At 37.1% G+C, this 26,603-nt stretch overlaps 1 protein-coding gene across 1 annotated transcript in view; it reads left to right on the forward strand.

Moving 5' to 3' along the window:
- The window catches only part of LOC126961626 (rho GTPase-activating protein 7-like), a 207,545-nt gene that overhangs the window by 105,845 nt on the left and 75,097 nt on the right, over positions 1-26,603 (forward strand). The window contains exons 3-4 of the mRNA XM_050802169.1: positions 4,766-4,915; positions 12,380-12,520. Of these exons, the coding sequence (XP_050658126.1) occupies positions 4,766-4,915; positions 12,380-12,520 (291 nt within the window). The remainder of the gene's footprint in view (positions 1-4,765; positions 4,916-12,379; positions 12,521-26,603) is intronic.

The raw sequence follows: 26,603 nt of genomic DNA on the forward strand, positions 1-26,603 counted from the left end.
AGATGGGGTTTCACCATGTTGTCCAGGCTGGTTTCCAATTCCTCACCTCAAGTGATCCACTCGCCTCTGCTTCCCAAAATGCTAGGATTACAGGCGTGAGCCACCATGCCTGTCCCAGAAGTAGACAAAATTTAAATCTACAATTCATACTAAAATTTACCTGGGCAACAAGGTAAATTCCTTGTTGCTCAGGTAATTCCTTAGTAATGTTAATCCCTGTTGCCCAGGAAATTCCTTCCAATATTAAGGAAAATAAATGTATTTTAAAAAATAAAATGCATTATTTTAATATGTTATTATGTTGACTAAACCATAATTATAACTATATTTGTAACTATCAATGTTTCTATTCAAGTCAAATTCTAAGAAGAATTCTCCATCCTTCTGACCCCTACCCCAGTGTGTTTTGGAGTCACCATATGCCAGCTGACCCTGGTTCACACCAGCTCAAACGGGCCAATTGTGTACATTTCTTCCAACCTTGCAGTCAGTAACATCTTGTTGGCAGCTTGAAATGGGTCAGGGGAGTATTTACCCCACGGAAATTCACAAATAAGGACTTTCATTTTATTTGGAGATTCAGTTGCTAAACATTTACCAACATACCATAGCCCACCCATTTCCTGCTCCTAAGAAATATGCTCCCCAAACAGTGCCTTTTCCTATTCCACTTTAATCTTAAAACGTATAGCGTCTTGTAATAAAATAACCTGTTATTTCTTTACAGTCATTGAATATGTGTTCAATTTAGACTTCAGCATAACAAGACCAAAACTAGAAAAAATAACCTTAGGATAAAGAGCATGCATTAGTCATGGGGCATTGCTGGATGGAAAGTGTTGTAAGGTTTCAAAAATTTTGATTGACTGTATGTATTAAGAAACCTAGGCTGGATCTGGATGCAGTGGCTCACACCTGTAATCCCAGCACTTTGGGAAGCTGAGACAAGAGTATCTCTTGAGTCCAGGAGTTTGAGACCAGCCTGGGCAACATGGTGAAATCCTGTCTCTACAAAAAATACAAAAAAAAAAAAAAAAAAAACAAAAACCAGATCTGGTGGCACGTGCCTATAGTACCAGCTACTTGGGAGGCTGAGATAGAAGGATCACTTGGATCCTGAGAGATCCAGGCTGTAGTGAGCCAAGATCGTGCCACTACACTGCAGTATAGCCTGGGCAACAGAGTGAGACCTTGTTTCAAAAAGGAAAAACGGAAGGAAAGGAGAAAGAAAGAAATCTAAAAGTTTATAAAATGTACTAAATCACTCCTTTGCTTATATCTTGACAGTGGTCTCCATTACACAAAGAATGAAACTTACCACTTTATAGTGACCTTTAAAACAAAAAATGGTGTCTCCTATTTAAATCCAGCCTCATTTTGCACTAGCACTCATTCCCTCTCCCTCTCACTTCCCCTCCTTCAACTTTCCTATTGTTTTTTCTGTTTCTCTTATTAACCAAACCCATTTCCTCCTTAACATCACTGTGTTACTCTTCGCTCTGCTTGAACACTGTTTTCCCAGTTTTCCTCATCCTTTTTGACTTCCTTGTAATCACTGCTCCCTTCCTCCCCCACTTCTCCTCCTCTTTCTTTTCCTCCTCCTCCTTCTTATTCTTTCTCTTTTCTGTCTTTATCTCTGCTTCTCTATCTCTATCATCTCCTCCATCTCATCCTCTCCCTCTCTCTCATCATGGTTTAACTCTCACTTCTGCAAAGAGCTCTTCTGTGACCAGGCTACAACCTTGCAGTTACTGTGTATCTCATTACCCTACTTATTTTCTTCTTACATTTGTTCCCATTTGAAACTGTCTTACGTAAGACTCTGTTGATTTTCATTGTCTTCCTATGGTTGACTATAATATTCAGGAAAACAGAGATTTTATCTTTCTTGCTGATAAATATTCAGTCCCTTGGACCAGTGACTGAAGGGAAGAAGGAAGGAAAGATAGAGGGAAGAGAATTTAGCATCTTGGTCTTGATTTACAGAGGTTACTGAAATACTAATTTCATTAGTAGGCAGCTTCACTTGTTAAGAAGTTTCTCTTCCTGGACTATAGTGACAGGGAGTTTTTTAAGTCCACTGTAGATGTCCACTTAGACAAAATCTGCAAATACGCTGCTCTGTTTTCAGGCATGAAAACATTTGCTGGAGTGTAGCCATCAACATATGAAAGGTTAAAACTTTGTGAAATATTAATACTGGGACTTTGAAAACGAGAGCAATAGTGTTTATCCAAAGCATCAGGTTTGCGGTCATTCTATTTTGTGAAGTTTTTTTTGAATGTGTAACATACGATACTGGTCTGTGTACTTGACCCTTCGGGCTAAATGTAATGGATGGTGAATAAGGATGCATCCAAGAAGAAAAAGGAATCAAAATAGGCTTATTTCTCTAAAGGAGTATCACAGAGTAAGAATGTTTGGTTTCAATCCTTTTGGCAGATCATTTAAAATAATTTGATCTTCATCCCATGGATTTGAAAATGTTTTTAAAGCACAATGTCAGCATCCAGTTAATTCAAAGACAAATTGTTTCTGAGACTACTGCTGATCTGTCTAGGATAGCTGCAGGATATACTGCTGTATCCAACATTAACGTAGTAGCTGGAAAATATCAAGAAATATTTTCTAAGGCTTTGGGAGGTGTTATTTCAGTGGCTCCGATTGATTTCATTATTATTATTCCTGAAAATGAATTGCATGAGCAGTGTATAACTTGACTTATGTCTGCCAGGTAGAAAAATCGAATCTTTGTCCTAGAGGACATTATAACTAAGAAAGGAAAGACGATCACACAAAATCATATGTGGAAATACAGATGCAAAGATCATCTCTTGCCAAACACAACTTTGGTTTAAAAGAAAGTATATAATGAAGCCCATGGGAGGAGTGATTTTGGGGATTTAATTACTATTTAATCAGATTTTTCCATTATCTGGAATATTTAGAAGAGAATTAACCTAAAGAAGTTATAAGCATGATCATACTATCAATAACACTTCTTTGAATGTAACAAAGTTTTGTAGCTGTGAGGGATAGGATACATGGAAAGGATCAGGTCTGTTTGTTCGCAAATATCATGGACCCCTTTACAAGAATAGTTTATGATGACAAAAAAATGTAATTTTCTGTCACAGCCTTATTAAGTGTTTTAGACAGCAGGGACAATAGGAGGAGACTGAAGTAATAACAGCAGCATGGTATTCTGAAAGAATTAGCATGCCTCAAAAAATTCTTGACGTATTCTCAAAATTAATCTGTCTTTGTGAAAACAGGGCTAGCTGTTTCAATTTGCATTAATCTGTTAAACCATGCACAAGTTCAGTTTACTCAAGTAACATACCCAATGTTAGCTTAATTAATTGATTGACCAATTTAATCTGATAAACCAATTATCTGACATGTCCAAGATAATGCCTCTGTAATATTAACAGTCTGCTCTCGCTGTTTAAGATATGGAAAGTTCTATACAATTAGATTAACCCACAAAATTGTCCTAGACCCTGTTCTTTGGGGGTGCCTTTTAATGGTGGCTGGGGGAAATTTAGAAGGATTAAAATAAACAGCAAATTAAAAAAAAAAAGGAGGTTGTGATTCGGGCAGTCATCGGATTCATCTCACAAGGAACCATCACCAAAGTGAATCCTCAATCTGCCACCATTGTATTGAGAGCCCTCAGGCTTCTGTCAAGATGTATTTTCCCACTGAGATCAGCCACTGGTGGTCCTTTTAAAGCTGATTCACTCAGATCAATATAATCAGACAGATGGAGAGGATGGCAACATGTCACAAATGATGACTTGCCTCAAAAGAGCCGACCCTGAGTGCATGACATTTCTCTGTAGATGTTCCTTTTGAAGAACCTAACTGTGCTTTCTATGGGTTTTTTTTTTTGTTTTTTGTTTTTTGTTTTTTGTTTTTGTTTTTGTTTTTAGCCAATACCCTAACCCATCCTAATACCTTGCACAACAAAGGGAATCTGGAAGATTCCTAGAACTATTTGGCTTGACTTAAACACACCAGAATGGTAGAGTCATGCCCAAGTAACTCCATAGGCTCAATGAGAAGCTTTACTCCTATAAGCAAAAATATTTCTATCAATACACGTATGTAGTATAGAGAATTGAGAGTAAGTAACCATAGTCATTTACAAAAATACAAATTGTTGTGGGAGCTGTTTTATAAAAGTGTGTGAAAGAAAAGAAATTCAAAAGAAGAAATTTTAGTTAGGATATAGCTTTAAGTAGCCATGGGTAAATGGCCCCATGCTAGGAAAACTGTTCCCCTGCAAACAGAAAACTTGCCTCGCTTAATTCTTTTCCAGTGTTTTTACTATACTGCAAAAGAGTCTTCCAAAAATGTTATCTCATATGCATCCCTAAATGTCTAGCCACAAACAATTATTAGTACCTTTTAAATCATCAAGTTGTACTCTCAAAAAAGAAGAAAAATATGTAACTTTTCCCAAAAATAAGTAGTGGGAAAATAGTAAATACATGCCATTACTCATTGTTGTTATACTTCTTTGTTCATTGCACTTTGCTTTATAAGATATATATTTAATATTCATGTAAAATGCTTTCTTGGCACTAGGTCAATATCTTCCCAATGAAGAGCCCATTGATGACACAGAATGGAACTTCTCTTCTAATTAAAGACCGCCTATTACCCAGCGTCCCTTTTGTCACATTGAAGAACAGGGAATGTTTTATTCTTATTAAGAAATGGCCTTTCAGATTCAGTAACAACATGTTCTGTTCCTCAGGAAATAAGAGAAGATCGAGATAGGGCGCGGCTGGACTCCATGGTGCTGCTGATTATGAAACTGGACCAGCTTGATCAGGACATAGAGAATGCCCTCAGCACCAGCTCCTCTCCGTCAGGCACACCAATGAACCTGCGGCGGCACGTTCCTGTGAGATTTCCACTTTCTACTTATTTTTCCATAAGAGTCGTATGTCTGTACTTTATACAGTCCCTCTTGCAAAGGAAACATCCTTGTTAATAGCATCTAACAACATATGACTCCAATACAGTACCATAAAGATAACCAAAATACTTCTATGCATCATGCATACATTCTAGGCATACTTCTATGCAAAGAGGCCACAGAGAAATGGGTGATACAAAAGAATATATTTTTCATTAAACAGGAAGGAAAGTCACCTTGGGAAATTATGCTTTGTAGTGATTGAACCTTCCTTAATTGCCAGTCTTCTCTGATATGAGAAAGACTCTATTAGCAAGTACTATGTCTGTCACTGTCCCACAAATTTGTATTGCAAGTAGAAGATTCCTATTATAGATTTGCTACATGAATAACTGGATGGATGGATGGATGGATGGATGGATGGATGCTAGTTGAGCTAGCCCAACACACTACAAGAAAGAATTTAGATGAGATTAACTTGAGAAAACTCTAAAATTCACTTAGTGAGATACAGTGAAAGAGACAGAGCTGAGAATTTCATTTTATTATGCATCAATTTTACATAATACAGACACTCCTCTGAGAGTCCAGCACTCAAAATCTGGAAGACAGATTCTAGGATCGACTATACACTTTACATATTTACTATCAGCATCATATTAAATGACTTAGTTTGTACAGATCTAGGAAATGTGATGGTTGAGTTTACTTATAATTAAGCTATGAATCACTGTTCAATTCATGTATTACTTGTGTTATTCAATAATAAACATATTAAATCAAGAAATTTGTATTTACCTGAAATCAAAGCAGTAGAAAAACATATATATAAATTTAAGCATCTACTGAAATATAACTGTTGTCTATCAAATGATTTGATACATATTGTTCTGACTCCATTTAAATTGTCAACTGGATTTTATATTGCCCACATTATCTCATGGAATATCACAATTGTTAGGTCTGTAAATAGAGATATATTCAGAATAGGCAAATATAATACAGTGGAAACATTATGAACTTTGGAGTGTGAAGGTCTGAGTTCAAATGCCAGCATTATACCTGACTTTCTGGGAACATAAAATTATTTAATTTCTCAACTGCGGGTTCATGTGAAAAACAGAGATATTATTTCCTAACTAATGGCTCTTTGGGAGGCATAAATGAAAAAAAATGCATGTAAGAGGTATTGCATGGATCAAGCACAGAGTACATGGTTAATTCTCCTTCCTCCCCCTTGTACTAGACTCACTCACACCAGGCCTTGAGCTAGAGATGAATAAGACATATCCCAACACCCTGGAAACTGCTTTTTGATCTTTATGTTTTTCTGGGTCACCTCTTGTTCTTTATTTATGTTCCTTAGAATTTAAAGCTAATTTTAACATTCTTTCACCATCAAATATTTTCCCACAGAAGTTTCCACTCCTTTTGATAATTGTGTGGTGGAATAAGAGGATTATAATGGCAGGATTAGGACCTTGACCATCTACCAAGGAGCACTGACCCAGATACAGAGGACACACTGCCTCTGCCCCACCCTCATACTTCACTGTGAATTTATAGATTAGCAGGAAGAACAAGACACACAGTGAAACACTCACTGCCCCCCCAACTCCAACCCAGTTTGAGAATATTTATGAGAAAATGCCAGAATAAGTTCTGCATATAATAAAAACTATCAAGAATAATACAGTCTTTAAGGATGTCTTTAACATAAAAAAAAAATTAAAGCAGAGGTAGAGATAAAGGTTTAAAGGAGGCTGCATAGATAAAGCCTTATAAATTGGCTATGGCCTGATGAATCAACAGAGCCCAGGATCTGGTGGTTTTCTCCTTTGCAAGGCTGATTTTATCCAGGCACTCACAGTGTGCCAGTCTCTTGGTGCTTACTGAGATAGCCAATCTTGTAGGATGAATGGGGACAGGGGATGAGATGAAGACTAAGTATTTAGTGAGTGCTAACCTTTATGTAAGTTACTTCATTTAACCTCTTGACAGTCCTACCATGAGAAATCTGAGCTTCAGAGAGAGAGGATGAGTAATTTACCTGTGTTCACACTGATGGGGAGCGGTGAGTTATTTACCAAAAGTCACCAAGCAGGTGAGATTTGCACATCTGTCAGACTCCAAAACCTATGCTCATTCTGCTATATTAGAAGCCTTCCCAACATGCCAATATTTTATTTACAATGAGATACGTACAATTTCCAGAACCAGAATTCCCTGGTTGTCAGACAGTCAGGGCGTTTTCTTCCTAATAATGACATGTTTTGAAGTTTGAATTAGGAATAGTTTTGTAGTCAATGTTTAATTAAGGGAATGCTGACAGTCTCTTGGGATATTTCATTGATACATAGGGAAGTTCAGACACATACAGGCCAGAACCACTCTACCACCTTCGATTGGGCCTCCCCTGCTGTTCTGCAGTATCTTTTGGTCTCCCTGGATCTTCTCCCATATTTCAAGGTAGCCATTCAACAATCTTACTTGCACTTATCTCTTAGCATTCTTACCTCTTAACACCCTTGCCTTCCTCTTCTCATAGAAAAATGAGACCATTGAAAGATGTCCCAGCATCACACCTGCAAACAGCTATAGGTGCCTCTTTGCCTCTTTCTCTCCTCCAACACCAATAAAAGATGTGTTGCTCCTGTCATCTAATACTGATCTGTCTCCACCCTCATCCCCATTCCTTCCCACCTGCTTTGCTCTACCAATTATTCAGACTCTCACTTAGGTTCAAATTCCATTGCTCTGTTCTGACTAGTCTTCACCCTTTTTCTCTATAGCAAGTATAGTTGGGACTACAGGCATGCATCACCATGGCTGGCTGTGGGTTTTTTTTGTTTGTTTGTTGTTGTTGTTGTTGTTGTTGTTGTTGTTTTTGTAGAGATGGGGTTTCTCTATGTTGCCCAGCTGTATGTTCTAGGGCTCCTGGCCTCAAGCAATCTTTCCACCTCGGCCTCCCAATGTGTTGGGATTACAGGCATGAGCCATCACACTCAACCTCTTTCTTGATTTAATTGTTGGCTATTGCTCCATCATTTCTCCCCACCCCTTCTCTCATCTGACAAATCCAGCAGTGCCAAAGCAGTCTCTCACCACAGCATTCTGTATTTTCTCCACCACCTACCTATTCAATAAATCCTTCCTTAGTTTGACTCTGCTGTTAGTGGGTAGGAGAAGAGATGTGGATGGGGAAGAGTTAATTGTTCTTTTTTTCTCTTGACCCTCTTTCAGATATTGCCCTAGTTCATCCCTTCATTTTTAAGCCAAACTTTAATCTCGTCTTCATCTTATATTTCTTTCCTGATTTATAATTTATTTTTATTTTTTAGAGACAAGGTCTTGTTTTTGTTTGTTTGTTTGTTTTTTGAGATGAAGTCTCGCTCTGTCGCTGGAGTGCAGTGGCGCGATCTCGGCTCACTGCAACCTCCGCCTCCCGGGTTCAAATGATTCTCCTGCCTCAGCCTCCCAAGTAGCTGTGATTACAAGCATGCACCACCATGCCCAGGTAATTTCTGAATTTTTAGTAGAGACAGGGTTTCACCATGTTGGCCAGAATGGTCTCTATCTCCTGACCTCATGATCTGCCCACCTCAGCCTCCAGAAGTGCTGGGATTACAGACATGAGCCACTACGCCCAGCCAAGCTCTTGTTCTTTTAATTTGCATGCTTAATATTTGTTGCTCAGGCTGGAGTGCACTGGCACAATAAATAAATCACTGCAGCCTCAAACTCCTGGGCTCAAGCAATCCTCCTGCCTCAGCCTCCTGGGTTGCTGGGAATATAGGCATATATCACCATGACTGGCTAATATATTTTTTTTAATTATTGAAGAGATGGGGTTTCTCTATGTTGCCCAGGCTAGTCTAGAGCTCCTGGCCTCAAGCAGTTTTCCCACCTTCGCTCCCCAATGTGTTAAGATTACAGGCATGAGCCATCACACACAGCCTCTTTCTTAATCATTGGCTATTGCTCCATCATTTCTCCCCACTGCTTGTTTTATCTGACAAATCCAGTAGTGCCTGTTCAGTCTCTCCCCACAGCATCAGATGCGATTGAATTGCTTCTCTTCCTTCACTTTCACTCCTCTCCTGGCTTCTGGCCGCTCTGCTGTTTTTCCTTGTATTCTTCAACGGTTGCTTTCCAGACCCTTCAATGGCTCCTCTTCATACATCTGCCTCTGAAATCTTATATCAAGATTCTAGACTCAATTCTCCCTTTGTCTGGCTTTGAATATTCTCCCTGGGAATCACCACAGCTTCCATTCCCTTCTCCATATTGAGGGTCACCAGTGAGACCTTTTCTTATGATCTCCAGATCAGAACAACCAATGGACCACAAGATGCACCCTTCCCTGAGTGGGTTGAGTGGTATAAGCACTTCTAGTACACACATCACTGGAGTCCCTGCCATGATATAAACCCCACAGAGAGCTCTATATTTCCATTGCCTGTCATAATTGGAGGCATAGGATAACACTGATGGATGGAGTCTTGCAGGAAGATGTCTTGTAGGATTAATTACACAAAGCAAGGTGGGGGAGTGGGTCACAGGGAAATTATGAGTTGGCAGTTGTAATGATATACCCAGGGTTTATTCAGTGCTTGATTTGCTTATGGTAGCAGTGGAGAATTAAAGGAGAGAGTGGATGTGAAAGATCTTGGGAGAGCTTTTGGGTAATTTCTCAAATTGAACAGAGGACAGAAGAGAAAATAATAAAGATTTGTACTAAACTGCACATTGATGGTCCTATTAAAATTACTTATTTAGTTGTGTTTGAGGCCCCTGCAGAATATCATGGTGATTACTTTAAAAAGTTGAATTCTGGGGGCACAAAGACCTGAGCTCTAATGCCAGCTCTGCCTTGGGATATGACTTTGGTCAAGTTATCTACCTTAAGCCTTGGCTTCACCCACCGTCTCTCATGTGATGATAGTGCCTTCCACATAGAGTTGATGAACATTGAAGCAGATAATGGTTGTACAGCCTTGTCTGCCAAAGGTAAAAATGCAAAAAATGGTAGAGTTTTTAAAAGTTATTATTTCACCTTGGAATCATTATACGGTTTGAAAGATATAAGATTACTCTATTATTTATCTAATCAAATCACAAACAGGAAATTAATGCAAAATATTTCTAATATACCTAAAGGTCAAATAGAAATGACTTATAAATTACCTGCTACTTATGACTATGCATTCAATGTTTATAAATTATCTGCTATTTAAGACTACTTGATGTTGATCCAATTTGAAAGTGTAATGAATCATATTCTTAAGGTAAAATGTTGTTTGTCTTTTCTATGCAAAAAAAAGGACATGGCCCTGATCCAAAATCACTCCAGGCATCAGATATTTGGTCAGAGTTATGTCTTTTACACACATGCACACACACACATGCACGCACAGACACGCACATACATTTAAAGAGAATGTAACATTATTTTTTGCTGCATATGTCTTTTGCACCCTTCCAACTGAAGAAAATTTAGTTTCAATGCTTTTGATCACATAATTTTATAGCAGAAATTATAAAATTACTTCTATTATGAGAATTAAGAAAGGAAAGGTGGCTAGGCACAGTGGCTCATGCCTGTAATCCCAGCACTTTAGGAGGCCAAGGCGGGCGGATCACAAGGTCAGGAGATCGAGACCGTCCTGGCTAACATAGTGAAGCCTCGTCTCTACTGAAAATACAAAAATATTAGCCGGGTGTGGTGGCGGGCGCCTGTAGTCCCAGCTACTCCGGAGGCTTAGGCAGGAGAACGGCGTGAACCCAGGAGGCGGAGCTTGCAGTGAGCCGAGATTGCGCCACTGCACTCCAGCCTGGGCGACAGAGGGAGACTCTGTCCCAAAAAAAAAAAAAAAAAAGGGAAAGGTATTAATATTTGTCAGTCTAGTTGTTTCTTCATTAAACTGTATTTAATGATCATGTTCTATCTGCCAGGAACTATACTAACACCTGCGGACACATCAGTAAACAAGACAGGTGAAGTCCCTGCTCTACATAGATTCTAACAGAGGAAGACAGACAAGAATTATAAAGAGAGATGGATGCACAGATGGATAGGTAGATAGGTAAATTCATAGAAGATAGATAGATAGATAGATAGATAGAAAGAATATATAGTAGATTAACAAGCAAAGAGGATTGTAAAATAGAGAATGATATGCTATAGAGGTTGAAAAGAGGAAAGTTCTTTGGTTTAAAATGTCAACGGATGCTGCTCTGAGGTAGTAATATTCAAGCTGAGGTCGGAGTGACAAGAAAGGGCCAGCAAAGGGAAACACTGGGACAAGGGACAAAAAAGAGCATAGGGCCTAGTCCCTGCTGTAGACATCAGCTTACTGTATTAAAAGAAATGACCAAGAGCAGATAGGACCAAGATGCAAGAGAATGGCAAAGCTAAGACCAGAGAGTTGGGGTGCAGGACATGATATTTGACTATGTGAACCATGGCAAAGTTGAGACGTATAAAGAGCATACATAGATATATTTAACTCACAGTTTTCTCAGATTGAAAGCCTAGAGTGATAGGTGCCTTTGCTCCACCCCCTCTGCAATTTCCCCCTCCCACCTTTCCTCTGTGCAATCAAACCACCTATAACTCAAAGAAAGCATATGATATATTAAATGCACAGCCTTTGCAGAGGTTACCAGGTAATTATATCCACTCAACAGACATGTCTTGACCTCACACTATGTAGTAGTTGCTAAGAAAACGTAATAATATTAATAATAACAATATTTATGGGAGTAGCTAGCATTTAATGAAAATTATTAGGAGCCAATTACAAGCACTTTGCTTTACACTCATGAAACTCCATGAGTTTCTACTATCATTATACCCATTTTCAAACAAGGGAATTGAATGACACATGACAAAACATAATTCCTGCCCTCAGTTTATTAGATAGACATTTGAGCTAAACTATTCCAGTCCACCGTAATAGTTGTCACCATAGAGGTTGAATAGGAACATAGAAGAGAGTGAGGTAAGGAGAAATGAGAACTCTCTTTGTATTTGAAATCCAGTGTCCCTGTGAGGAACTCTGGGCAGCGCTGTATAGCCAGAGGAGTGTCAGTGAGTGATTCAAGGTCATACAGTAAGGAAGGTGTGGCTGTGGGTTTCTGCCTTCTAACTTCTCTGCAGTGCCCTACCTAGCCACACTCCTGGCCCTTCCAATGCACACTAAGCTGTTAAATTACCAAACAATATGTTGCCTCTTTCTCAAGTATTTGCAGACCCTCTGATGAGCACAATGGTTCTTACAAAATAATGCATCATTATGTGTGACACATCAGTATCAGTTGTCAGCAACTCTTTAGTGTATTCGTGTGTATTGAGAGAAGGAAGAAGTGACAAAGTGCTGGAGGTAAGAAGAAGGGCATTTGGGAACATTCGCACATCCTTCATACCAGTGCATTTGTTTTTAATAGGATCTGGAATCAGGATCTGAAAGTGGAGCAGACACCATTTCAGTAAATCAGACACAAGTAAATTTGCCTTCTAACACTGAGTCCACGGACCTCCCATCTTCCACCCCAGTGGCCAATTCTGGAACCAAACCCAAGACTACGGTGAGTTCTAAATGATAACAAACAGTCTTTACGTGTAAATGTTGATGATCATCAGGTAAGAGTTGATATTCATTCAATATAGAAGAAATACTGTTGGAATCTTAGCCATAGCGACTTAACAATATTTAATTTATTTGATTAAGTACAACCCTAGAAACATGTTGTTTGTTTTATAAATGATAACACAAGTACTTCATTGAAACAAGTCATGTATCAAGAATTATTCAAAACGTGCTAATTAAATTTCATTGCTAGATACTCAGAGCTTTAAAGAACCAAGAATGCAAAATCTGGAGATGGCTTTCCCTACGCTATTGTCCTGACCACATTGCTTACCAGTTAGAAAATTGTTTCTCTAAGATGTGATGAATGATAGACGACAGATGATGATGGATGGATGGATGGACAGATAGATTGATTGATTGGTAAAGAGAAAGAGATGATAGAGATAGATGTAGATGGATGGATAGATAATAATTATATAAAGATATTTAGATTGATATAGACACAGATAGATTGATTGATAGATAATAGGTTTATATACAGAGATATATAAAATCACCCACATCAAAAACTTTCTGTGGGAATTAAATGAAAGAGCACATATAAGAAGTGCTTAGTGAAATGATTGGCACAGAATAAGTACTGAATAAATGTAAGTTACTGTCATTATTATTATGATACTTAGTAGACTTTACAATGTTATTAAAACAAATTATTCCACATGGAATAATATACTGTGAAAGGAGGAAACTGCTCTGGTTTGAAATGTTTCATGTGTAAATTGTGAATAAAAGACATTTTCCCTTAAGGAAAGAGTTGAAATGCAACAGGAAAATAGTATTTGACTCTAGAAGGTAACATTTATGGAGGAAGTAATTACCACTTCAAATATCTAAAATCCCAGTAGTTCCAAAATAACCTTTCCTAGTTTAGTGAAAATCATAGCGTCGTATTATTTTTTATGCCCATGGTAGCTTAACACAAAAAAACAAGTTTGGATTGCTTGTTCACTGCCTTTAAAATAAAAGTCAAGTCTAAAATAGGACTCAGAAGATAATGCTCTGATTTTAAAACATGATAGATTTGCTGCAATTGCAAGAAGAATGAAAATATATCATTTAAATGACAGATATGCATGGTTTAAATATTTACATAGAAATTAAATTCCTTATGTTATTTATATCTAAAACATCTTTATGGAATAAATATTTATTGAACATCTACTACATGCCATGCACTAGGCTACATGAAAAAGACTTGGAGAAGAATAAAACATATTCCCTGTCTTTAAACAGCTTACATTCCAGCAAAAGGAGGTAAGTATGTAAACAGTGAAATGCTATACAGGCTATAATAATACTGTATATATTGGGAATAGGAGGAACTGGCAAGATAATTCATTTTTTAAAGCACCTGCTACTATCCTGCAAGGCAGTTCTTTTCTCCCTGATATAATTACCAATGGCATCCACTTTCTCTCTTGGAACATACAAATTTCAGTGAGTGAGTGTCTCATAATTCATAACAAAGTGTTGAAGAATGTGTGCAGTTGCTTGGTCTTTCTTCACTTACCCCTGTGTTTATAAATGTGGTCAATACAGTTACACAGAAGTACATACATATACACACACATATATATATACATATATACACATATATATGTATATATATATTTTTTTGAGATGGAGTCTTGCTCTGTTGCCCAGGCTGGAGTACTGTGGTGTGATCTCCGCTCACTGCAAGCTCCGCCCCCCGGGTTCACGCCATTCTCCTGCCTCAGCCTCCCAAGTAGCTGGGACTACAGGCACCCATCACCACGCCCATCTAATTTTTGTATTTTTAGTACAGACCGGCTTTCACTGTGTTAGCAAGGATGGTCTTGATCTCCTAACCTCGTGATCTGCCCGCCTCAGCCTCCCAAAGTGCTGGGATTACAGGCGTGAGCCCCCGCGCCTGGCCTATTTTTCTTATTTTTTAAGTTCCAGGATACATGTGCAGAACGTGCAGGTTTGTTACATACGTATGTATACGTGTGCCATGGTGGTTTGCTGCACCTATCGACCCGCCATCTAGGTTTAAGGTGGGAATGTAAATTAGTTCAGCCATTGTGAAAATCAATGTGACAATTCCTCAAGGATCTAGAATCAGAAGTATTTGACCCAGCAATCCCATTACTGAGTATATATCCAAAGAAATATATATCATTCTTCTGTAAAGACACATGTACATGTATGTTTATTAAAGCACTGTTTACAGTAGCAAAGACATGGAACCAACCCAAATGCCCACCAATGATAGACTGGATAAAGAAAATGTCGTACATATACACCATGGAATACTATGCAGTCATAAAAAGGAATGAGACCATGTCCTTTGCAGACATGGATGAAGCTACACTTTTGTTTTGAGGGGAATAATTTTTTCAATTTGTGTGGGGGTGTTTTCTTTTTTTCTTGTTATTGGTGTTGCTATTCTTCTAGGTACACCCTTTTCACTACAGTTCAAAAGTAATTATTGGGCCATGGATCAATTTTCTGGTTGGAATATCAGAATGAAGAATTTTGTCTATGGGAGATTAAACAGATACTTTCTCCCACAATTTGGAGCTTAAGGAATAAATGATATGTAATAGCAGTCTAGATACTTTATGAAGAGAGAGAAAACTGTGATAGCCTACAGAGCTGTTCTTTTTACCATGAACAAAAGTTTTAATTTTAATATTAAGTAGAAATATGAAATTCAAAGAACACCTACTTAATACATCAAACTATAACGAACTAACCCTCTGCTCTGTAATGACAATTTGACAGCATGCCCACCTTCATTCCATAATTAAGGTTACCTTTGATTTGCTGCTATGAAATCTGTTTATAGTGGTGACCACAGTAACAACCACAGAAATTTGGCTTTCCTTTTGTGTGTAAGGTCTCTGGGTTTCTAAATGCCTATTTTTCAATAAGATTATTTTTCTTTTAAACTTATTCTTAGAATAGGACCAATGAGTCATCGTCAGATTTTTCATTAATTCTATGTATAGATCATGCTGAAAATTAAGCATTAATATAGATTTCTGAGATATATTTCATAAAAAAAATGAAAAAGTTAAAATGTTAAGTTATCCACTGTCAAAACACACATTAGTAAAAAGAAGAGGCCTGTTGTGTCATGTCACCAAGCTCATCAATTTCTCTCCTAAATTCTGTTTGGTTCTTTTGACACAGTCTCACAATACCTTTCATACTAGACTCTTCCATAAACAACCCGCAGCCCCTGTATCATTTTATGTAAAGTGCTTTGATTCATGTACAGCAGTACACTGATATCACTCTTTCTTCAGTGGCTTGAGTTGTTCCTGGTATTTATTAATATAGGATTGTTTCATGAAAGGTTTTAAAACTGAACATTAAAATCGCTGAGGTTTTGTGATAGTTGTTTTTCCTAAAGATACTTTACTTATAAGCACAGATATTCATTAAATCAGTATTAATCAAATATTTATGAAAAAAAGAGCCAAGCCCCAGATAACAAGAAAAAAAATTGCTGTTTGTAAAATAAGTAACTGAAGGAACAAGGAGAGTCTAGCATTCTACTGTGTAGAATAACCAAGATCATCATCAAGAGTACACAGGATATGGTACCCAGATCCTCAAGGCTCCTGAACACTATACTACACCCAGATTCACAGGCTTAGCACCTGGATTCAGGACTAACATAAATTGGCTTGAGCTGTTATTATATCAGAAACAAAATGTCACTAATATTTGAATACTCAATGTGAACAAGAAAAGGTTTACTGAACAATAAAAAACAATGCCTGGCTCATCAAAGCATAGTGTGGGTTACATGCTTCTAACATCATTTTCTAAATCATACATCCACCACAGATTTTACATATATATGTTTACATATGTATATGTGTGTGAATGAATGTGTATATATGTATACACATAAAATAGATTATATATGCATATATTTGTGTACTTGTGTGTGTATATATATTCACATCAGATGTTATTTTTCAAAAATAACATATTTTCTGAAGTGTTATTTTGATGTTATTTTCAAAAAGCCTGTGTTGAATAATTCTTAACTATGCAGAATTTTTAAAGCGAACCAAATTAGTAATTATTAAGTTCTTATGTAATCATATAATCTGTCAGTATAAATGATATTAATTATGTATAAAACTGTTGCTCAGGATAAACACAGAAACAACAAATGCAGATCTGTTTATTGTTACCAATGTATAGTGTAGTTTTGTTTGTATCTGGGATAGAAGTTTCAGCTCTGGAATGATCTGAGAAATAGTTTCAAAACAGAAAAGCTTCTAAGGTAGAACAAAGGTTAATGGGTGCCTTTTACAAATAATAATCAACTTGTTAATTATTGCCACTGAAAAAGAATTCCATGTGGCGCTGCTTAAAAATAAAAATTACAATGCCAATAAAATACTATTTCAGTGGAGAGTTTATTAAAGATGTCTAAGACAGTCTGATTGGGAGTATGACATTACTCCATGATGAATTAGCCACAAGGGATTAGGAAAAAAAATTCTTATTTTGGAATTTATTAATCAACTACATTCCTGAACCTGTAAAATTATATTTTAAATTATGCATGCATAATTTATATATGCATGCTTTTACATATTTTTATACATAATTTTTAAATGTATACATTTACACATTTCTGGGAACACTGTCAAGAACTCCATCAGATTTTAAAGACTGTGTAACTCCCCATAAAGAAATGCTACATTTGAGTTTTCATAGTTCAGTCAGTTATTCAGTGAAGTAACTCAGTGTTGAACATGTGAACATCTTCGCTATAAATAATAAATATGCTGCAGGTACATTGACAAGGATGACTTCGTTTGGGTTTATTTCCTAATGGATCATTGCACGGTATTACCTTTGCAATAAATTAGGCCATACTTTAGGTATATTTGAAAACTGATTCTTCTATGAAACTATAAAATGTCATTTGCATTTGTTCCAACTATACCACATATAAGCAAGAATAAAACTGATCCAAAAACAAAAGAAAAACCACCAAGGTTTTCCCTTAGTAATTTCAATGTAAACCAGGTTTTATATTTCTAAATCCAATCACATATCCCATAGATATGATCATTAAACTAAAGTCACTGTGCTTGTGATATATGAGTGAGAGGTAATAAAACTGAAACACTAATATTGAAATTCTACCTTTCACATCATTTTAAAGTATCACTTAAAATTAAATTTAAAGGCAAAATTTTAGTGATAGCTTTATTTTGTTTCACCATGTTATTATATACTATATGTTTGCTTAAATGGTTATCAGATGAATTTTTTAAGAAGATTGGCAATTTTCCCTAATGCTGTTCAATATTTAAAACAAAACAGAAAGATAAAGTACTTCTTTTACAAGTAGAAACTGCAAATGTTTATTTTCACTGAAGTCTTGGGGAAAGAATTCAAGGTAATATGTAAAATTGGCTAGAATTTAAATAGTATTTTATGATATCACATGTGTTATTATTAGTTTTCACATCCTGAGGAAAGAAACAGTCAACATACTACAGGAAAAAATGATATACATGGAATTTGTAAGGGAAGTTTAGACAACTTCTTCAGAAACATCAAAAAATTGGAATTAATGCAGTTTTTAATTAAAACATTTAAACACAAATGTAATAGTCTTAGAAAAGAATGTCTTTTGATGTAATGCTTTTGAATGTGGCAATTTTATTTTGACATGACAAAGCCATCACATTAAAGTATGTGGATTTTTAAAGAAAGATTTGCTTCTGTTGGTAAGATCCTCATTGTTTATGAGAAAGAAAAATAGGCAAAATTATAGCTTTTTAAAGAAGAATTGAGCCACGAGAGAGCTGGAAAAAAAGTTTCTAAAAAGGAAATTGTTCAACGATTATTATAATGTGATATTTCTTAGAATTCTATGATTCAAAAGCATAGAGGATTTCATTCACCTAGTCTGAATTTTGAAATAATAAATAAATGTGCAATTCATTAACTCTTGACCAAACAGAAATATTTCCACAGCCATTTACTTTTATATTTCAAATAAATTCAAAATTCTCTCATTTCTTGTTGTTTTAAGATACTGACGTCTGTTTCCAATTCATTTACATGTTAACTCAAGACAGTTTTGTCTGTGATGGGTTAATCCATCTTCACAGTCACCTCCTCATACACATCTTTCCACTTTGAATCTTGGAATTTCATTCTGTCAAGAATAACTTTTATCTTTATATATATAATACCAAGCTCTGAACACATAATAGTTAAATAATTTTTGGGGCTGGCAAACTTGTTTTTCTCTCTTGTGTTTAGTTTGTAGTAATCTGGTTAATTAAGTGTCTGGAGCAGAATTCATAAAACCAAAAGAAATATGGGAAAAAATGAACATAAATGAATGATAGGTTAGACTTGAATAGATTAACAGCATAAAAAATACTTAAAAATCATTCCTGCAACCTAAGATTTTAGTCATATGAATAGTACTTTGCATGTTATCATCATTACAATGAGAAAAATTTAGTTTTTCCATGGACCGATGTTGATTTCTTGAATTCAACTCATATTTTCGTCCAAGAGAAATAACAACTGCCAGTCACTTCTGGGCAATATAAAATGGCAAGCCAACAGCATGCCACAACATAGCAACCAAGAATATAATTCATAGCACTGAGGAGTAATAATAACTGGTAAGTCATTTTCACAGTCTTCACTTTATTCATTTCAAACCTAGTTGTCTCAAAGCTCTAATTACATATTAAATATTTTCCCATATTTTTCCACCTTCTTGCTAACAGATTGATAATTAATTCTGTCCCAGGCATTTGATGGCCTCTGTGCTCACGTCTTAAAGACAGTTGAAGTCACTGAAATATTTAAGCAAGGATTTCATGTGAATATACAAAGGTTACACAGACAGCCTTCTTGACTATAGTTTTGAGCTGAATCAACCGCATACCAAATTTCAAAGTGAAACAATAAAAATATAAGCCAACCATCTGAGTAGCCTGAAAATCACATATCGAAATATTTGGACTCATGTAACAGAAATCTGAAAGTAAAGGAATTGTTTACTCTGTATCCTCGTGGAGTCCTGAGACGCCATCACTTGAAAACCTCCTTTATCCTTGATGTTTTGGGTATTTAATGAATACTTTATGTACTCGTTTCATTTATTTTTCAATCAATCGTCTATACTCCTTAGATTTTTGTTGTCATTGTTGGGTTTTAGCGATTCTCTAGTCTTTCTACTTTAACAAGCTAGTATAATCCAGATGACCTCCTGAATCAGTAGATTCCTTCAAAGGAAAATCCATTGATGTAATGAAATTGACTCTCGTTGTTTCATCTTTACTGTAGATTGCTTTATCCATGTTGTTGTTGTTGTTGTTTTGTTTATTCATTTTGAAGGCCCCATCTTTGTATCAGGACCGTAGTAATTTACTAGATAAGCATTTACCAAATTAGTTATAATATGAAATGCAGAGAATGATGCAGACAAGCACTAATAACCAAATAAATCAGGGCCACTCCCACCATGCACTCTAGGGCACCCCCAAAACTGCCTTCCTATACCTGTCCCAGCCAAGCTGACTGAGCTTTATCTCTTTTATACATTGGCCTTCTTTATAAGATGTTTTTTGAGTAATCCATGACACAGATTTCATTTAAATTCTATACTAAACGAATTATAAGAGAGAGGAAAATGTTGAAGAATATTTTTTTTATGTCCAGGCAGCCTCTGGGACAAGCCTGTTTCATTTCCAAGAATATCCCCACAAAGTTGCCCCCAGTACTTCCCTGTTGGTAAGGCATTGCATTCTTTTTTTTTTTTTTTTTTTTTTTGAAACGGAGTCTCGCCCTGTCGCCCAGGCTGGAGTGCAGTGGCGCGATCTCCACTCACTGCAAGCTCCGCCTCCTGGTTTCAAGCCATTCTCCTGCCTCAGCCTCCGGTATAGCTGGGACTACAGGCGGCCGCCACCGCGCCCGGCTAATTTTTGTATTTTTTTAGTAGAGACGGGGTTTCACCGTGTTAGCCAGGATGGTCTCGATCTCCTGACCTCGTGATCCGCGCGTCTCGGCCTCCCAAAGTGCTGGGATTACAGGCGTGAGCCGCCGCGCCCGGCCACGTCATTGCATTCGTTTCTAAGGTTTTTTCATCAGTAAATTCTGAACCCTGGACTGGACAGACAATAAGAAACAAAAACAAAATGTAAAAGACAGCAGACTCCAGATTAGAGCAACTCAACCTAGCCCGGGTCTAGGGTTCTGCTGGCCCAAATCATTGAGGTCTTAATGTAGAACAAATTCAATACTTTGGAACACAGGGTTTTAGATAGATCACTGGACATTATTTTTTATGTTGTTTCTTTTGTGGAATTAAGTCAGAATATTAAATGATTTTTTAGAAGATGAACATTTACAATTGAAAACTAGTAGAATTTCCATTTAAAGATATTTCCCAAGCAAATATTAACCAAATATTTAATTTCACATTTAGCATTTTGTGGATATATCAGAGTTGTGAGATCATTTTCTCCCACTTAATGTATTTGTAGTTTTATTTTTGTATTTTGTGTTAAGTCCAATGCTACACACACACACACACACACACACAATGGCAGGAGGTTCTACATACTTGGTGATCTGCATTTCTAATATTCCCTTATGTAGTTATATGGAACCAAAAAGGAATTGCATATTAGTTAAAGGACCTTTTTTATTACTAGTGAAGTCAAAAGTTTCTTATACTTATTAGATAATTGAACTCCTTATTTTAAGATAATTCAAAGGTAAAGAACAAAATTATAAGACATGTATAATATGGCTCTTTAATCTCTATGTCTTTATATTATTCTACATTTTTAATTAAACAGAGCCTTCTCAATTTATAATGTAGTTGAACTCAAATACTATTAAGGCTTTGAACATTGTCATTATTAGATTATGAGACCTAACCCACTTTTTAAAAACAGTTATAAAGAACCAATTAGGGTTATGCATAAACCACTGTGCCAGGTATTGAGACAGAATTTTCAAAATGTAAAAAGGGGGTATGACATGATTGGAATTCTTGGAATCAGACTGTAAGACCAAGAATTTCCTGGAAAGGCATATTGGTGAGTGTTCTCAAGAGATCGACATGATTGGACATAAGGAAGGTAGACTGAGAGGGAACAGAGTTGGACTGAGCTGCCATGCAGTGACAACTCCAGCCTCCGTGTATTCCTTGGAAAGCTCTGAAGCCTAGGTGACCTTTCAGAGTTGTTGCAAATTAAGGCAAGGAGGCTGGACCTCTGCATCCTGTACCAGCCAACCATGACTTTAGGCTGGTCCTAGAAAGTACTGGAATGTTGAGTGGGGCAGTTCTTTGAGGCCCAGAGTCTTTCCCAATAGGGAAAGCAGCCACAGCCATTGGCATCTGCTGTTCTCAGCTGCTGGGTTATTGGTTCCCTTGTCCTGAGGAGGAGCCTAGGAATAGCTCTACAGGCTCTACCACACAAGCCAGGACGTCACCTTCATGTGGCACATACTCTGACACGAGCAGCAAATACCCAAATACATGATTATGAAATGGTATTACAATGAATACCAAATTTAAGTTATTAACAGATGATTAAATGTTAAAGACATGTATACATTATGTTACAGACAGCGGGAGCCTGTAGTCCCAACTACTCAGGAAGCTGAGGCAGGAGAATTCCTAAGGTCTGGAATTCAAGGCTGTAGTGTGCTATAGTCATGCTTATGAATAGCCACTGTACTCTAGCCTGGGAAACAGTGAGACCTTGAATGAATGAATGAATGAATGAATGAGAGAAAGAAAATAGAGAGAGAGAAGAAGGAAGGAAGGAAGGAAAAAAGAAAGGAAGGAAAGAAAAAAGAAAGGAAAGGAAGGAAGAAAGAGAGAAAGAAAAAGGAAGGAAGGAAGGAAGGAAGGAAGGAAAGAGGGGAGGAGGGAGGGAAGGAGAGAGGGAAGGAAGAAGGAAAAGAAAACATGAAAAACAATAAAGGAAAAGGCGAAAACCCTCAGGTGGTAAGACATCCCAGAGAAAATGACAATGAAATGTAACCTTTAACAATGACCAGGAGTTTCCCAGGTGAAGAAAGGGGAAGAGGAAGAAGATGTAAAAACATCAGAGAGCAAAAAAGTAGTCTGTTCATGGGATATTGGGTAACCTAATTTGAATAAAAGTATGCTGCACATAGCTCCAACTGGCAGAAAGTATAGCTAGAATAGCCTTTTGGGAGAGTTTGTAGAGAACTTTCAATGGTTTGTTTTTTTAAAAAAAAATATATATACCTTAAGGGAAATGTGCAGATGGTTTTTCAACAAGAAAACAAAATGAATTTGATTTATATTTTAAAAAACTATAACTCTACAAGTCGAGTGGAAAAATGGACTCAGATTGTGGAGGAGAGAAGAGATGGAAGGGTGATAAAAGGATAGGATGTTTGGCAGTGATGCAAAGAAAGACAAAGGCTGGCCAAAAAGCTTTATTGAAGGAAGTTTTATCATCCTTTCCATTGTTTCATTGTTCTCCTAGCAGTGTAGCCTTATCTTAAATGTGCATCACTTAAGGGAATGCAGTCACAAAGAAAATTTATTTTTTTCTTACACCTACCACTAGGAACATCCCATGTCAGCTACTTTGTCCCTCCCACTTAGACAAAAACTCAGGAACTCCCACGATTCTTACCAGATATTCTTCCCTAACACAAATATTTTAAATTCCAAAATATAATAGTCTCAATTCAGAAACCAATATGTTCAATATCTTTAATAATCAATAGTTCAGTCTTCCTTTCCCTGTAAGGCTTCCCAAGCAAATATTAACCAAGTATTTAATTTCACATTTAGCATTTTGTGTATATATCAAAGTTGGGAGATCATTCTCCCACTTGTAGTTTTTGTTTTAAGTCCAATGATACACACACAAACACACACACACACGCACACACACACAGAGAGTTTTGTCTGTCTTAAGGTAGGTGTCTACCTGCAACCAGGGAAGATTGTGGGATAGGAGTATTCTGCTTCCTTTTTCTTTCTAGATCATTCTACACATCGCTTGCTAGCGGCTTTGTGATGGGGAGCAGGGGCCTGGCAAGAACAGGAAAGTTCTCACTGGATGAAAATACACAATCTGTAGGTCTACAAGATATTAATCTGTCGTCTGCTATATCAATCATCTGTTGTTGTATGATAAATTATACTTAAACTTAGTGGCTTAAAGTAACAATAATGCAACCTCATGAAAGACTTTGCCTGAACAAATCACTCCTGAATTCCTGATACATGCATACCATGGAACATAATTGATGATTAGTACCATTTTAAGCCATTAAATTCAGAGGGGTTTGTTGTGCAGTCAATCTCACAATTCCTAGTGTGTCAGAAATTTGATAGCAACTTAGTTGTACGGGTCTTTCATGAAGTTGCAGTCAGGTGTCTGCTGGAATGCCATCCGCTAAAGGTTTTACCAGGGCTACAAGAACTGCTTCCAAATTGACTTATTCATATGGCTGGAAAATTGGTGTTCGAGCATTGGCTCTTCTCTATGTTATTCTTCTCAATGGCGATGCTTGAGTGTTCTCATGTGGTGGTACCTGACTTACACCGATGCAAGTGAAAGAAATCAAGGAAGTCAAACGGTCTTATCTTCTGTACCGTACTGATCACGCAGACTAGCCCTGTTCAATGTTGGAAAAGGTCTAAACAAGGGCATGTTTATAAAAGAATTATTGAGTGGCAACTTGGAGGCTCATTAACACAATGTGTCATTTCTCTAATGGATGCAAAAGCACTGACCTGCTCCATATGGTCCCCAAAAGATAGCATCTGTTCCAAGTTCAAGATTTTGTTAAATAAATCCAATCCGGGTGCAGATGAGACTCTGCAGGTCTCAGGTGCACTTCTTCAAGCACAGCCCCTCAGGTATAGTTCTTTCTCTGAACATACGCAAACACACCGAACATACAGTGGTATGGCAGATATAGAATAACAACTCTAGACCCTCTCATTCAATAAAAGGAGGAAACAGAAGGCACATAAGTGTCCCTGGTCTGTAGAAATCCTGAAAAACAACAGGGCACATATTTGAAGGTCTTTGGCTCAAATCATTCATACCACTTCCTGGGGTTGATCCACCAGTTCCTTCCTGTGCGATGTTGTGCCCTTTGAGTCATTCTTCCTTTTTCTAATGAAATGCCCAATGTTTGCAAGTGAGATGATTTCTCATCTTGTTTTCTGACTGTGATAATTTGGTGGTCCAAAGGTCTCTTTTAATTTTTCACTATCTCTTAACCTGTTGAGCCAAGCTAGAGGTGTTTCTGCTAATATGATCTCTTTACACTTTGTGTATTTCTCATGTATCTTATTAGGGCTCGATCCATTACCCAAAAGTCACACTTAGAAAATTCATCAAGATATGTCTTTCTCTACCTCAGGCATCTATTGAGGCTTCTGAAAGGCATTGTCTTCATAATTCTTTTAAGTCCTACTTTTTAATGTACAGGATCTGTGACGTATCTTTCAAAAATTCTAGAGGACTTAGAACTGCCTGAATAGTTATCTGAGGTATCATCTCAGATATTTCTGAGGTCTTAGCAAAGGATTTTGAGATCACATTTTCTTCAGTGTGATCTAGATTTGTTCTTATTGTTTCTTTATTGTAATATCATTTGCTGTCTGGAAAGGTTGTGAAGAAACAGTTTTATTTTTGAATCCAACAAATTCTGGCACCTTTATATTTTAACACTCCTTTAGCTTCTCTCTCTTTTTCATTTCAGTACACATAATAAGAAGCCAGAAATTATCTTTAACCAAGTCTGGAAATCTCCTTATCTAGATCACTAAGTTCTTTAGGTACACTTTTTCTTTCTACATTACCACACACAACAATATTGCTAAACTTTTTTCCTCTAAATAAGAAGAATTCCATTTTCCTAATAACACTTTCTTCATTTTTCTTTAAGCTTTCACTGAAAGCTCCCTCAAAAGCTACCTGACTCATGCTAACAGTATGTTTGATGTCCTTTCAGTAGTATTCTGTTTACAACTGTCTAGCATCCACCTGCCCCCCAATCTCAAAGTCCCTATCATATTTTGTCAGATTTTAGGGGTTTTTTGTTGTTGTTGTTATGGTAGCCTAAAAATCCATACCAGCTATCTATTGCTGCATAACAAATCTTCCTTAATTTAATGACTGAAAACAGTACTAATCATCTATTATGTCCCTGGGTTTGCATGTATCAAGAATTCAGTAGTGTTTTGTTCAAGCAGTTTTAGGACAGGGTCTCTCATGAGGCTGCAGTTAGGGGTTGACTGGGGCTGGAGGGTTCATTTCCAAAACAGTATACTCATGTGGTTACAAATTGGCTCCTTTCCACCTGGATCTCTCTATGAAGCAACCAAAATGTTCTCACGTCATAGCAGCTGCGTTCTTCCAGAGTGAACCACCTAAGAGACAAAGACAGAAACAGCTATGCCTTTTATGAACTAGCTTTCAAAGTCACACACCAGGATGTCTCTTGTATTCTACTGGTCATATGAACCTATCCTAATCAATGTGAGAGGGGACGCTACCAGACACATCTGCCAGGACACAAACATCATTGGAGGACATATTAGAGATTAGCTACCACACCTGTAATTTCCTTAATTGGCCTTTGCACTTTTTTTTTTTTTTTTTTTTTTTTTTTTTTTTTTTGCAGGTCAGTTACTTTTTCCACAACCCCTAGAGATACGTGAACACTTTCCTCACTTTCATCTTCTCACGGCTGAGGCTTCTTTATATCTCTAATCAACCCTAGGGACAGGCCCTTACTTGATGCCATGTGATACATCTCTGGTCTGTGAGAAACACAAGCACTGCCAGTTTCCAGCCAAAGTTAAGAATCCAGCTGATACTAATACAGCCACACCCCCTCTGGCTTGTCACCAGCTAGACACCCCAACAAGCCAGGTTAGACTCCTGTGTCTTCCACACGACAGGGACACATGTCAAGCCCTCCATGTCTATAAGGTCCCTTTGAAGTCCTTTTCATCATCCTTG

The sequence above is a fragment of the Macaca thibetana genome, chromosome 8 (genome assembly GCF_024542745.1).
Source record: "Macaca thibetana thibetana isolate TM-01 chromosome 8, ASM2454274v1, whole genome shotgun sequence".
Lineage (NCBI taxonomy): Eukaryota > Metazoa > Chordata > Mammalia > Primates > Cercopithecidae > Macaca > Macaca thibetana.